This window comes from Mauremys mutica, chromosome 1 (assembly GCF_020497125.1).
Source record: "Mauremys mutica isolate MM-2020 ecotype Southern chromosome 1, ASM2049712v1, whole genome shotgun sequence".
In the NCBI taxonomy this organism is placed as follows: Eukaryota; Metazoa; Chordata; order Testudines; family Geoemydidae; genus Mauremys; species Mauremys mutica.
The window spans coordinates 224,810,350-224,825,765 of record NC_059072.1 but is presented as its reverse complement, the minus strand read 5'-3'; the positions used below and the strand labels follow the sequence as shown (position 1 = coordinate 224,825,765).

General features: G+C 47.0%; 1 protein-coding gene across 6 annotated transcripts in view; it reads right to left on the bottom strand.

The window, feature by feature from the left end:
- The window catches only part of SH3KBP1 (SH3 domain containing kinase binding protein 1), a 351,211-nt gene that overhangs the window by 167,809 nt on the left and 167,986 nt on the right, over nt 1–15,416 (bottom strand). For all 6 annotated transcript variants that reach the window (XM_045014652.1, XM_045014513.1, XM_045014730.1 and 3 more), the window contains one exon: nt 11,668–11,774. In XM_045014652.1, coding sequence (XP_044870587.1) covers nt 11,668–11,774 — 107 coding nt within the window. The remainder of the gene's footprint in view (nt 1–11,667; nt 11,775–15,416) is intronic.

Here is a 15,416-nt window from a genome sequence, read left to right as displayed (position 1 = left end):
ACAAGACAGGAACTGATGAAGTATCCCAGAAGATGAAATTCTGGAAAGCAGTAAAAGAGGAACTATTATTGTTATTTACATTTCTAAATACTGAAAGATGCTCAGATATTATTTAGATGGAGGCTAAGTACCTAGACAATCAGAGAGAGAGAGAGAGCGTGATTAAACACAAAGAGGCACAAAAGGGAGTTCTAAAATACTGCCAGGGCCTACATCATTCAGCATTTTAAAAATCAACAGCGACATCTGCCTAGGTAAAGTATTCCAGATGGAATAATATGATCAGTGTCTCTAAATCTGCAAGCAAATGTACCATGTTGCTGCATTCTAAAGAAGAAGTGCTAAGAAGGAACTAAAGAATCAAACTGTGTGGGCAGGAGGCCTTCATGAAATAAGCAAAGATGCATACAAAATAAAGCATACAACTGGGGGGAAAAAACCACCATACAGCCACATCCAATACATGCCTTTCCATGGAAAGGGCTTTGACTGGAATTGACACCTTGATTTTTAATATGATTCTCTTTTCCAAACAAGTCTCTTTTCAATGGTTGGGGACACAAAGAGACAGACAGCCCACTCATAATCATCTTTTCTATGGCACCAGCAAGATTTTCTCAAGTCAAAGAAAAAGTAAGAGGTAGCTCTGACTCAGCTGGGAATAGTGTATCCAATCATTCCTCGAGGGTGAAGGAAAAACCATGATGACTCCATGAGACAAGAGATATGCTGTGGCAAGTCAATGCATACTGCTGAGTAACCGTTTTTTTCCTTTTGTTAATTAACTTGTCTTACTGTTAATCTAAACCAGCAGTGCTGTGTGGTGGGTTTTGTCTCCTTAAAGGAGCAAATGGATCATCATCTTCTTCTGAATGTTTCAGGAGATGGCTGGACATATGAAAGCACATGGGTCTGGGGAAGTTTTGGAATGGGAGTATGTTGGCGTCACATGCTAACATTAGCCAAGTCTGGTAAAGTCAAAAGTGTGTCTGGATAACTGCTGGCAGGCGACTGGATTCAAAGTGATTGAATCAGAGCTGTACAGCGTGCAGAACACAACATGCATGCTGGCCACTGACTTTGTGTATGTCCCAGGAAGGGAGCCACAAGTAGCAGAAGCATTTTTGAGATGTGTTGCTCATATCCATTCCAATTAGGCGTGCACACGCCGCGTGCATGGCTGTCGGAAAGTTTTATCCTAACAACACCCAGCAGGTCAGCTGTGGAGCCCCCTGGAATGGCACCTCATGGTGCTCGATATATACCCCAAGTGACCCGGCGCCTCCTCAGTTCTTTCTCGTCAGCTACTCTGACAGAGGCGAAAGGGGGACAGGTTTGGAATGGATATGAGCAACACATCTCAAAGACCAACAAGGGCCGAGGGATGTACTGGCCACTACTTCCAGCAGCTCCCATTGAACTGGAGCAGCGAACTGCGGCCACTGGGAGCCGCGATTGACCGAACCTGTGGACCCGGCAGGTACACAAACCGGCACAGCCCGCCAGGGGCTTTCCCTAAACAAGTGGCATCCCCAGTTTGGGAAACACTGATGTAGAATGTCATGGTTTTGTCTGTGAGGACCGCCACACAACGACATTGTAGCTGCTCCTGGAAAGCCTGACAGGCAAGGCACACCTTCAGCTCCCAAACATTGATATGAAGGGAGCGCGCGGATGGGGGCCACAGGCCCGGAGTCTGAAGGTCTCCGAGGTGGGCGCCCCACCCTAGGGCCGACGCATCAGTGACCAGGGACAAGGAAGGCTGCGAATTGTGAAAGGGGACTCCCTTACATACCACCCAGGGATCTAGCCACCACTGGAGGGAGGCCAGGACCCGCTCCAGGACAGTGACCACTAAGTTCAGGCTGTCTTGACCTGGGCAATAGACTGATGTGAGCCAGGTTTGCAAGAGAGTCGAAGTCTGGAGTGCCTGGTCACGTACGTACAGGAAGCCATGTGGCCGAGAAGACTCAGGAAACTTCTTGCCGATGAGGTTGGGAAGCTCTGAAGGCTCCGGACGAGGCATGCAATAGCTTGGAAACAAGCATCCAGCAGGAGGGCTCGCACCTGGATGGAGTTCAGAACTTCCCCAATGAATTCTATTCTCTGGGTCAATTCTAGGGTTGATTTTGCCACGTTGAGGAGGAGGCCCAGCCGAAGAAACGTGTCCGTGACCAAGCAGAGGTGGGCCTGCACCTGTTCTCTGGTGCCTCCCCGGATTAGCCAGTCCTCGAGGTAACGGTACACTTGCACCCACCGTCGTCGAAGGAAGGCAACCACGATCGACATACATTTGGTGAACACTCGGGGGGCTGTGGAGAGTCCAAAGGGAAGAGCCGTGAACTGGTAGTGTTCACGGTTGACCACGAAGTGGAGGAAGCGTCTGTGTGCCAGATGAATTGCTATGTGGAAATACACATCCTTCATGTCGAGGGCAGCGAACCAGTCTCCAGGATCCAGGGAAGGTATAACGGTGCCCAAGGAGACCATGTGGAACATCAACTTTACCATGAACTCGTTGAGTCCGCGCAGGTCCAGAATGGGCCGAAGCCAGGGCCGGCTCCAGACCCCAGCGCGGCAAGCACGCGCGTGGGGCGGCCCTTTCCCGGTGGGGGCGGCAGGCTGGGCCGGCGGACCTGCCGCAGTCATGCCTGCGGGAGGTCCACCGGAGCCCCAAGACGACCGGACCTGCCGCAGGCATGACTGCGGAGGGGGCGCTCGTCCCGCGGCTTGGCTGGACCTCCGGCAGGCATGACTGCGGCAGCTCAAGCGGAGCCGCCGGACCTGCGAACCGTCCGCAGCTGCGGGAGGTCCAGCCGAGCCGCGCGACCAGCGGACCCTCCGCAGTCATGCCCATGGGAGGTCCGCTGCTCCCGCGGCTCCGGGGCGCCTCCCGCGCATGACTGCTTGGGGCGGCCAAAAAGGTAGAGCCGCCCCTGGCCGAAGCCCCCCCTTTGCCTTGGGGATTAGGAAATATTGGGAGTAAACCCCCCTGCCCCATACTTCCCTCGGAACCTCCTTGCTCATCCCCATGGCGAGGAGCACCTGAACCTCCTGAATAAGGAGTTGCTCACGAGAAGGGACCCTGAAGAGGGACAGGGAAGGAGGGTGTGAAGGAAGAAAATTAGAGAGAGTATCCCGCTTCCACTGTGTGGAAGACCCAGAGGTCCGTGGTTATCTGAGACCAAGCATGGTAAAAATGGGATAAATGATTCAAGAACGGGGCGGGGGGAGGGGTAGGCTCCTGAATGAGGTCCTGTATGGCGTCCTCCGGTGTCCCTTCAAAAAGCCTGTTTTGAACCTGACGAAGGTTTGGTCGGGCCCTGGCCTTGTCCTGATGGGGGGGTTGGAGGGCTTCCTCCTGCCATTATGCCCCTGCCGCCTATAGAAATCCTGCTCAGCCGAGGAGGATACGAGCGCTGCTGTGGCTGCTGAGGCTTGCAGGGTTTCCGCTGAGTAGCCGGTGTGTGCTTGCCCAGGGACTTAATTGTTGCCCTTGAGTCCTTAAGGCTATGTAACCTTGTGCCAGTCTTTTCCGCGAACAGGCCCTCTCCGTCAAAGGGGAGGTCCTGCAGTGTCTGCTGAAGATCCGGGGGCAGGCTGGAGACTTGCAGCCAGGAGGTACGCAGTGTCCAGCGAGGCCTGCAAAGAGGTCCGTGCCACTGTTTTGCCCTCATTAACCAAAGCCCCAAATGCCTCCCTGGACTAAGGAGGCATCAGCTCCTTAAACTTCAGCAAGGAGTTCCAGGAGTTAAAACTGTAACGACACAGTGCTCCTGACTTGAAGGCCCCCGTAGAATATACTTTGCATCCCAACAAATCAAGGTGCTTGGCGTCCTTTGATTTGGGTGCTGGAGCCTGCTGGCCATGCTATTCCTTTTCGTTCACAGAGGCAACCACAAGCAAACAGGGCTGCGGGTGAACAGACAATCATACCCCTTTGAGGGGTCAAAGTACTTCCGCTCCACCCCCATGGCTGTCGGGGGGGTGGACATAGGGGTCTGCCGGATCGTCGTGGTGTTATTTTGGATGGTCCGGATAAGGGGCAGGACCACCCTTGACGTGGCTTCCGGAGTCAGGATGTTCACCACGGGGTCCTCCAACTCCACCACCTCCTCCGCCTGCAGGTTCATGTTTCATGCCACCCTGTGGAGGTGGTCCTGGAGGTCTATTGAAGGGGGACTGGAGACCGCAGTACCTGCCACCACCTTGTCGGGTGAGAAGGAAGAGGAGGCCGCGGGTGGGAGAGGGTCGTCCAGGGCCCCTGCAGTGCCGGGACCTGCTGCTCTGTGTCCCCAACCTCAGGGACCTGCCCAGGAATTGGGGGAGGTCCTGTGGTGGGTAGAGAAGTCGCCACAGCCTCTATGCCCCCCGGGGCAGGCCAACTGACAGTAGCCTCTGGCACTTGCGGCTCGGACGGGGCTGATCAGAAAGCCCCAGATGAAGCACCTTGGGCCTCATGGTACACCCATGGCACCCAGAATGGCAATTGAGTGGGCCCCTGAGTGGGTCCCTGCATTATGCCTGCCAAGACCCCGTCCCTGTCTCCAGGCGGCTATGGTTCGAATGGCGACGGTCCGAAAATTGCGACCCCGCTTCCAATCCCGAAGAGTGAGAAGCGGAGTGTGAAGGCCATGGCAGCGCCAAGAGGATCTGCGCCGGTGCACGTCGACAAGGCGACGGGGAACTGTGCCATGAAGCTGGGGAGCGGCGCCAGGACCTGGACTGGTGCTGAGATGTTGACCAGCATCAGGAATGGCGTCGACTCCAGGATCTGCTCCTCGACGATGACCGGCGGGCAGAATGGCGCTGCGAACGGGATCGGGGAAAGGAGCCGGAGCAGCGCTGCGAGTATGACCGGCGCCAGAACTATGAGCGGCAGTGGGAATGGTGCTGAGAGCGGGATTGGTGCCGTAGCTCAACCGATGGGTGAATCAGAGCCGCTTTGCCCCGAGACGGTGCCGTGCGCAGAGGCACTGGGGACTTGGCGTGCCACTGAGGGGATGCCGATGCTGTCATGGCAATAAGATCCCTTGCAGCCACAAAAGTGTCCGGTGTAGATGGCAGCTGGACTGCTACCATGCTGTGGGCCGGGCGGTACTTTAAGAAATATGATTCCTGATGTCAGATACCATTAACTTAGGTTTGAACAGAGACTGGGGATGGCTCAGTCATTACACTAATTGAATCTATTTCCCCATGTTAAAGTATCCTCACACCTTCGTGTCAACTGTCCAAAATGGGCCATCTTGATGATCACTTCTAAAGTTTCTCTCCCCTGCTGATAATAGCTTCTCTTAATTATTAGCCTCTTACAGTTGGTATGGGTACTTCCACCTTTTCATGTATGTATAAATATCTTCTTACTGTATGTTCCATTCTATGCATCCGATGAAGTGGGCTGTAGCCCACGAAAGCTTATGCTCAAATAAATTTGTTAGTCTCTAAGGTGCCACAAGTACTCCTGTTCTTTTTGCTGATACAGACTAACACTGCTGTTACTCTGAAACCTCTCATAGGGCAGGTCTACACTAAGGGCGGGGGTCGAACTAGGATACGCAAGTTCAGCTACGTGAATAGCGTAGCTGAACTCGAAGTACCCTAGTTCGAACTACTTACCCGTCCAGACGCCGCGGGATCGAAGTCTGCGGCTCCAAGGTCGACTCCGCCACCGCCGTTTGCAGTGGTGGAGTACCGGAGTCGACCGGAGCGCGCGGGGAGTTCGAACTATCGCATCCAGATTAGACGCGATAGTTTGAACTCCGAGAAGTCGAACTCACCGCGTCGACCCGGCAGGTAAGTGTAGACTAGCCCATAGTGTCTCAGTGTCTTCACGAACATTAATGAATTTAGCTCCACAGCACTCATATGAGATTATGTGATATTACAATCCCCATTTTACAACCGGGGAACTGAAGCACAGAGATTAAGGCCGAAACAGTCAAAAGCATCCACTACTTTTGCAAGCCCCATTTAAGACATCAAAGGCCTGGTTTTTCAGAGTACGTAGCATTTTAATAGAACTTTATATGTTCAATGCACAGGTCTAATCCACCTCATTTCCAGCTGCGAACAGTCAGCATTTATGCAAATCTGGTCCCAGGTGTCTCACACTGGCCACTCAGAAAATGAGGAACACACAATTAGCGTTCAAGTGTGAAAAGTCTGGTTATGTGACTTGACTAGTATCACACAGGAACTCTGCGGTCCTATAGACAAGTTTCTTCACTACATACTCCTGGGGAAATTCTGTGCCAAAAAATTAAAAAATTCTGCATACAGTACAATAACTCCTCACTTAATGTTGTAGTTATGTTCCTGAAAAATGTGACTTTAAGTGAAACGATGTTAAGCAAATCTAATTTCCCCATAAGAATTAATGTAAATTGGGGGTTAGGTTCCAGGGCAGCTTCCTCTACTCTGCAAGCACCAGAGATGGGGGGTTCAGCCTTCTGCCCATTCACTCCACTCCTTCCCCCAAGCTCCCACCCTTGACCCGCCTCTTCTCCCCCACCTTCTCCCCCTTTACTTCGCTTGTTGTGTCCTGGCTCCTCCCCCCTCTCTCCCCTCCCTTCTAAACGCTGCAAGCCAGCTGATTGCCGCGTAGGGGAGGGAGGGGGGAGGCGTGCTGAGTCCTCGCTCCTCCCGCCTCCCTCCTGCCCAGGGCAATCAGCTGGCTTGAGGCATTTTGGAAGCAGGAGGAAGGGGGAAGAAGCGAGGACTCGGCGCGCAGGCTCCACCTCCCTCCCCTGCCTCCTGAACGCGGCATGCCAGCTGATTGCCCCAGGCAGGAGGGAGGGGGCAGAAGCAAGGACTCAGCTCGCAGGCTCCCTCTCCCTCCTGCCTCCTGCAAGCGGCAATTAGCTGGCTTGCTGCGTTCGGGAGACAGGGGAGGGAGGGGGGAGGCATGCCGAGTCCTCGCTCCTCCCCCCTCCCTCCTGTCTCCAAAACGCCGCAAGCCAGCTGTTTGCCGTGGGCAGGAGGCGGGGGGAGGAGGGGAAGGCGCTGATCCGCAGCGTCTGCGGGTGGGTGGGAAGCGCTGGGCGGGGGGAGGGGGCCATAGGGAGGCTGCCAGCTGTGGAGAAAGCAGGCAGCCAAACAACGTAAGAGTGGAGCATTGCACAACTTTAAATGAGTACGTTCCCTAATTGATCAGCAACGTAACGACGAAACAACGGGATGACTTTAAGTGAGGAGTTACAGTATTTTAAAATTCTACAAAATTCTGCATGTTTTATTTGTCAAAATAACACTATATAATCACACCAGTTTCAATTATTTTGGTAATTTATTTCAAAATACCTGTCAGCAACTATGTCTGTAACAATACAGACAACAAAAGATTCCCCCAGCAGTAGCAAGTTAAAGAAACCCCTATGACAACCCAGTTCCTGTTTCTCTGTTATGTTTTAGTTGGGTGCCTCAGTCTGGGTGTGTCACACGTGCTAGCTGGGCACATCTTGGGGGAAAGCTCTCCCCCTTTGGTCTCAAGACACCCACACCCCTGGCCTCCATCTACACCCCCTGAGCCCAGCCGCAGGGACCCTTATCCCAGACACCCACATCCCCCTACACTCCCAGAGCCCAGGGATCCAGAGAGAGAAACAGCCTGATGATCGGTCCTAGGTTTGTACAGAGTTTCCTGAATGCTGCCTTCTTTCTTCAGGGTGTTCCAGGAACTGCAGCTGCTGGGAGCCCTCCAGCTCCGCACACGCACACACACACACCCCTCCTCGGCAGTGTCCTGTATTTGCAAGCTAGGGATCAGGGCTTTGCTGGGTCCAGCAGCCCCTAGTGGCGAACAGCAGCTCTGCAGCACCTATTCTGCAGAAAAAAATGAAATTCTGCATTGCACAGTGGTGCAGAATTCTCTCAGGAGTAACTACAAACCTACAAGCTTCAATGCCAAAACACAGTCCCATCCTGTGCACAGAGTAAGGCAGGGGATCTTGTGGAAAAAACTGTATGTGAACATGTAACTAAAGGCCAAAGTCACTACATGTGCACAAGGGGCCTGAATTAAGATTGCACAAGTAACCTTAATGTGGCATTTCCTACTTTTAGTGCTTAAATTTGCAACCTTAATGTTCTTTTAATGTATGTTTTTAACATTGTAATTACTCAATTAAAAAAAATTAAAAACAGAAATGTCATCATCTGAAACAGTAATGCCCCTCAACTTGGGCCATCTGCAGGTTCAGACCCTTAGATCCATAGCAGAGTTCTCTACCACTTGAGCTAACAGAGTATCTCATAGCAGTAATATTGTTATCCTCTCTGTGGACCAGCCACATAAGGGTGAATCAGACACTTTGCCTTTGGGTTTAACAGCTATTTACTGACAACAGATGAATGTAGAGGCACAGGACTACTGGGTTCAATTTCAGGTTCTGGTGGAGAGTATGTGCTTTAGTGCTGATAGACCCTTTTGCCCCAATAGCACCTGTCCCTGTCTGCGCCTATCAAACCCACTTCCAACTATGAGCTTCTTTCCCCACCTTGTGACATTCTCTTCCCACATCATTTCTTACTACTTTGCATTTAAGGCAGGTTGCTTCCTCTTTATCCTCGCAAACTGTGTGACAGCAGGGGGGGAGCATTGAGAGCACAAAAGAGACCGTCTCCCTGCTCTCAGTTCTGGTGCCCAACACCTCAGTGGCCCAAAGCAACTAGGAAGAGCCCTGCTCAGCCCCTATATCTCTTACATTCAGCATGCTTGGTACAGACATAAGGGTGACCAGATGTCCCAATTTTATAGGGACAGTCCGGATTTGGGGGGCTTTTTCCTTATATAAGCACCTATTACCCCCCACCCGCTGTCCCAATTTTTCACACTTGCTATCTGGTCACCCTAAACAGACAGAAGGTATTCAAAGGTTTATAACTTTATCACATGTGGATGAATTCTGGTAGGACCAGCAAAAGGCGCATCCCTGACACTACGGCCAAATTTTAAGCTCTTGCACCAAAGCTTCTCAATAAAATGGTTCTAAGAATTTTTTAATCTGAGCAATAAAATGTTACCAGTGTAGACTAGCCCTTAGTTAAATTAGTGCAACTTTATTGTGATGACAAGGCCTAAAATTCACAGGCATGGCGTCATACCTCATACTTGCGAATAAAAAAAGATTTGGTGGGTGAGGGGGAGGACTGGGACTAAGTCAGGATAGCTGTATGACCTAACCTTGCAAAATTTACACAGGATAAATATTTTTTAACAAACAAATAAACTATAATTCAGGTTTTCATTTTCAATCACAATGGTCTAGACTGAGCAAGTAAATTTTGTGCTGGTGCTACTAAATATTAATGAACTTTTTGCAAAGCATGATTCATATAATAGGTTTGTGCATTCATCGTTTGAATGCACATGTTATGGTACATCAAAGTAAAACTTTACAGAAATATGTTTCTGGTTTGCACAACTAAGATGCTTATATTCTTAATTCCACAGGTTAGGCATTCATAGCTTAGAGATGCATTATTCTAAGTAAAGTGGTATTTATGGGATGTCAGAAGTGCCATGGTTCACACTGCAGTGCTATGCCTTTGTACACAGTAACATTGACATGCAAAAAGACAAGCAGTAAATTACTGATGCAGCTTTCTGTGGCAGATAAAGTTCCTGTGAAATGGTGAAAAGCCTGCTGTACTTTCATAGGAATCAGAAGGGTAGTGGGACAAGAATAGAACACAGACAATCTATTCCACATCACCATTCTAAAAAACAACCCTGGTTATAATAAATGCCCTGTGGTTATACTCACTGTGATCTTAAGAATTTTGATTTTGCAGAATAAATTTTTTCTTCCATCAACCCAGTTGGAAGGCTAACACCCTGTGTTGCACTAATGCAGCGAGGAGTGAGTAAGGAAGATCCTACATTTGGGCAAATGATAATGTAGGATATTTCCCTAGGACACAAGTGAGTATTAGGAAGGGGCAACAGCTCATCTACTTCTGGCCCCCTTATTCTCTAGCCAGCTGCCATAGGTGTTATGGTCAACGGCACATGCTAGCCATTGGCAAACCTTTTCAGTGCAGCAGTAAAAGTAATCCCAGCAGTGCTTCCCCCAGGTCTGCCCAATAGAACCTTGCCTTAGCTAATACATTTTCCTAGAGCAGAGAATCTGCAAGACACTCAGACTCCCTTCAGCAGCCCCAATCAAGCCAGAATTATTAATTCCATGCCAGATGTATTACTAATTGAACATATTTTAAATATTATGTAAACTCCTACTTCTGAAAAACATTCCCTTAACTATGAGCATGGGTGTGTATGGGGTGGAGGATGAGGGAGTGGAATGTTTCATTTTCACATGTCTACAACTTCCACATGTAACGAACATTTTCAATCTCATCTGGATTTGAAAAACTGTACCGATTACAGAAAAAGGGAGTTATTAAAATGTGCGTGAAAAGAAACAAGAGATACATTTGTTGGCTGAACTTTAGAGGGTTCCCAATTAAATTCGTTACGTATACGATTCATTGGAGGGTGATAGTTCTTCCTCATGGATGGCCTATTTAGATTATGTTGGGAGGGCTTTTTATTCCATCACCTTGTTCTTCAAAGACAGATTTATCGAGTTTTAAGTGCGGCAATTCAAGGAAGGTTTTCTATGTTCATGTAAGGTCTAATATGTTTCAAATTGCACAGCAAGGAGAGCTGAAATTCAGTCTTAGCACTCATTAGAATGTTGGGTGAATAGTGTCATCCAAATGTCCTAGCCAATATCTTATAATCTTGACATCCTACATTACAATTCTGCTCACAGCCAAAATAAGGTCAGTTAGGTGCCATGAGGTGTCTGGTTCTGGGAAGGACAATGTGCAGTATGTGCACTCAGGGTGAAGAAGGAACAGTGATTACTAAGCCCTTCACATTTGGATATGTCAAGTTTAGTCTTTTTACAGGCAACAGAGACCTGACCAGATTGCAATGAACCTTTTTTTTTTTTTTTAAAGAAATGGATTGTTGGTTATTTAAGTGACGGATAAAAGAGAAATAAAACTGGCCATATCCTCAGCAGAATAACAAATGCTGATTTGTTAGCTGCTCAGTCACTGAAAAAAATCCCTGGAAATAAATCATGGCAGCTGAAAACCTGCCTTTTACTGGACTTTTCATCAAACTGAATCCTTAGATAGATCGTTTTAATGCTCAATAAATAAAATTAAATGACTTTGAGCATATCCTGATTCATTCCAAAGATTCCAGGTTAGTATTTTAGTTCCCAGTCCTGATATTTAAATCAAGAGGATAACTTCTAACAGCTTCAATGGAGCAAGATCAGAAGGTGTATTGACGGAACACTATAGAATAGATCCGACAAGCAGATCTGCGTGTGCAGAACCACTTGCAGGTTCTAAGCTTTTGGTTCTAAGTATCTAAACTTTTGTAAATGGTGCCCAATCTTAGAAACTGGTCTGTGTTCAAATGCCACTTGGTGTGGAGTATGCACATATTCCAGCAGGTAAAGCTTTGAAGCAGATCAAATTACAACAGAATCATAAGGGGAAAAAATCTAAACTGATATAACACAAACAAAAGAACAGTAAAAAACTCTCTTTTGAATAGTTTTAAAACATATTACCCTCTGAAAGGTTAGCGTGTACAAAGCAAATGAAGACTGTGTACCGACACAGTCCATAAAAGTTACTTACTTCTCCCATCACTTCAATGATGTCACCAACTTTTAACTCCAGCTCATCTTCATTCTGAGGCATGTAACTAAAAGCCACCTGACATCTTCTCCTCCTATTTCTCTCCCCTGGAGATGGAGATGAAAGAACAGAGCAAAACATTTAGATGAAAATTTAAATAATATGAGGCTTCCTGAACAAGCAACCCAGCTACACTATGCCCCTGAACATACTCCATGGGACAGCACTGAAGGTTAAGCAGCATTGCAATGCTATAAATGAGCACTATTAAAAACTTTTTGAATCTTTGCAATCCCTAATAAATGTGCCTAGGATCGATTTACAAAATAGACCAATATTCAGAATTTTTCAGAGGACCATAGATCATATTATTCCTTCCAGCTACTCTTGTCTTTTGATCTGAATTGACACAATGGGATATTTAGGTAAGAATAAACGGTCTTTCTTCTACTACTATAACTGCTGCTGCTTGCTCTCTCTCTCTTTTTAAAATGTCAATGCAAGAGTAGGGTCATCTTCTGTACGGCTCCAGGCTCCGGGCACCAGCACACCAAGCGCGTGCTTGGGGTGGCAAGCCGCGGGGGGCGCTCCAAGCACCAGCACACCAAGCGTGTGCTTCGGGTGGCAAGCCGTGGGGGGCACTCTGCTGGTCACTGCAAGGGCGGCAGGCAGGTTGCCTTCGGCGGAATGGCTGTGGAGGGTCCACTGGTCCCACAGCTTCGGCGGACCTTCCGCAGGTGTGCCGCCGAATCCACGGGACCGGGGACCTCCCGCAGGCAAGCCGCCGAGGGCAGCCTGCCTGCAGTGCTTGGGGCGGCAAAATACCTAGAGTTGCCCCTGCTTCTGTAGATATATATTTTTAAATGGCATACTTGCGCACTAATCTAAATTTAGGATGTTGATTTAAATGCAACCAGGTAAATGGGAAGATTGTTTAGCAAGCAATATTCCAAAACTGAAACAGCTATATTTGGACTTTGTTGTGGAACTGAGAGGGAAAGAGAAAACTTTCTGTAATTTAACTACTGAAACATCCTACTCACCCTCTTCTGGTTAAAGAACCACTTACCAAAACAAAGAAAAGTAACAGCATTTTGCATGTTGGTAGACATGGATGGTAGAGTGATAGAAACCAATTAAAATACAGCTCCCTCTGTCATAAATAAGGAAATTTCTTGTTCAGATGCCTTGCAATGCAGGAACCATACCATATGCCATATGAAAAAACTGTCAATACATTTCTTCACTTCCTGTGTAATTTGTTTACTTATAACCTGGAATATTAAATCTCCTCAAATGCACACACACAAAATCAGGTGTGTCTTCATAATTATGGTCCAAATGCCCCTAGACTTCCATTTCAAAAAAAGTCATGCAGTCAGCATGATGTTTACTCTACAAAAATACTCATTGACAGTACTAGAAATGCTCTTTAGGACAAATGAATGAGAAAAGTTATATCATTGCTGATTCTCTTTTTTTCAGTTTGGAAAGCTGGTCTTTAAAAAAAAACAAAAAAAGAGCCGGGGGATAGTCCCATGCAGACAAAATTTGAAAGGCAATTTTACCTTCACCTTGACTTAGCTTTTAAATTTTCCCATCCCAGGCTTTAGGAGAAAGTTTCCCTTGTCTCTGGGGTATAGTATAAACAGCAGATGACTATTTGAATTTTTAAAAAATAAATATATTTTAATGCAGTTGACCTATCTCAGTTCTTTCATAAAAATGTCAGTTTATTTTTATTCACGTACACTAATGAAAAGTATTGTGTGACATTGATGATTTCACTAGGGTGATATCTGGGCTGTATCCTAATAAATACACTCTGCATAGAGTGCCTTCAGGACTGTGCAAAAGTTAGAGGCTGCAAATAAAAAACAGACTTTTTCTAAAGATAAACATCCTCATTATATGAATATCAGCACTTATGAAGTGGTAACTGTTGACTGATTTGACAGACTGAAGTACGTCAGTTGCCATGGTATTTTATAATCAATATTGGGTGACTCAAGGATAAATTATTTTGACATTTCTAAGGGCTGGTCTACACTAACGCTGTAAGTTGATCTAAGTTACGCTAGTTCAGTTACATAAGTTACGTAACTGAAGTTGACGTAACTTAGGTCAACTTACAGCAGTGCCTACAAGGGAGAGCACTCAGGGAGGTGGAGTACAGATGTCAATGGGAGAGCGCTCTCCCATCAACTTAGCGTGTCTTCACCAAACCTGCTAAATTGACACCACTGAATCAACTGAAGCGGTGCTGATTTAGCCAATAGTGTAGACACGGCCTAAGAGAATAAGAAATCGATACAGCACTGAATACTACTGATAAAACCATGTGAATCTCTCTCTCTCTCTCTCTCTCTTTTTTTTTTTTTGCATATTTACTTATGATCTTTTTGTGTGATTGCTATAAAAGTGTGTCTTCCCTGGCTCTTCAACATGAAATCGACTTGTATAAAAAGGAAAGATTAATATGTATGTAAAAGGAACATGAAGACATTAAGCCTCAAATCAAGGTACACTTACAAACACCAGGAATCCTTCAGATGTTTTCTAAATTTGGAAGTTTAGCTACTGGAGTTGTAGCTACACATCCAGTCAACATCCAGTCAACTGGATGTGTAGTTGACATCCAGTCAACTACACATCCAGTCTCTCCTCTTACACTATCTCCTCTGATCAGCATTTACTAGGTCAGCAGCTCACTCGCACTCAGTGTGCACATGTACTCCTCGTGCAAGCTATCCAGTTTTAGACAGGTTCAACTGGTCTTATTTTATTCCCAAGAACAGAGCTGGTCAAAATTTTTCACACACAACTTATTTCTGGGGGAAATGCAAATTTGTGCCAATTTCATCTAATTGTTTCAGTTGGGGGAAAGAAAACTAATAAAATCTGAAAAAACTAATAAAACATTTCACATCAAATAAAATTAAACATTTGGATTTTTCAGTATGACATTTTGTTTCAAAATTTCTTACTACCATAAAGATGTAACCACTTTATTGTAATCTCTTTGGAACTGGGACTGTCGTTTGGTTGTGTGTTTGTACAGCACCTAGCAGAATGGGATCCTGGTCCATGACTGGAGGCTCCTAGGTGCTAAGGTAAAAGTATACTTAGGGTCCTTAATGTTTATCTTAAGGTCTATCAGGACTTGCTCAAAGAGCAAGAGAACAACATGGGAAGTCCTCTAATAATGTAATGCAAGTCTTGGTACAAGAGAAGGACAAGTGAAAGGCAGCTCCTTCAATGCTGCAGTCCAGCAGGAAAAAAAGATTATACAAAAGTCATGGGGTGAAGGAGGAAAGATATACTGTATATGTTTAGAAGAATTCCTAGCGGCTTCAGTAATTATCCATCCAACGTAGCTTCAATGAGCGTGAAGTGGGGCCACTCTAAAATGCAAGAGGGACAATGTATAATAAACATAGAGCTATAAACCGCATCCATCCAACATACTGTCCTCTCTACTGCTATTTTCTTAATCCTGCTCTTGTGAGAAAGGTGGGGAAAAGAGACAAGAGGCAAATGCTTAGAAATCCACTTCATGTCACAGCAAAACCAGAAAAGTTAAAAATAAAATGAGTGCAACTCCATTGACTTCAGCTCCATTGACAGCGGAGCATTAGGCACATGGAGAATCCAAGAAAACCGTGGGTGGGGATCAGGGGCGGTTCTAGGAATCCCGCCGCCCCAAGCAGGGCGGCGCGCCGCGGGGCACGCTCTGGCGGTGCCGGTCC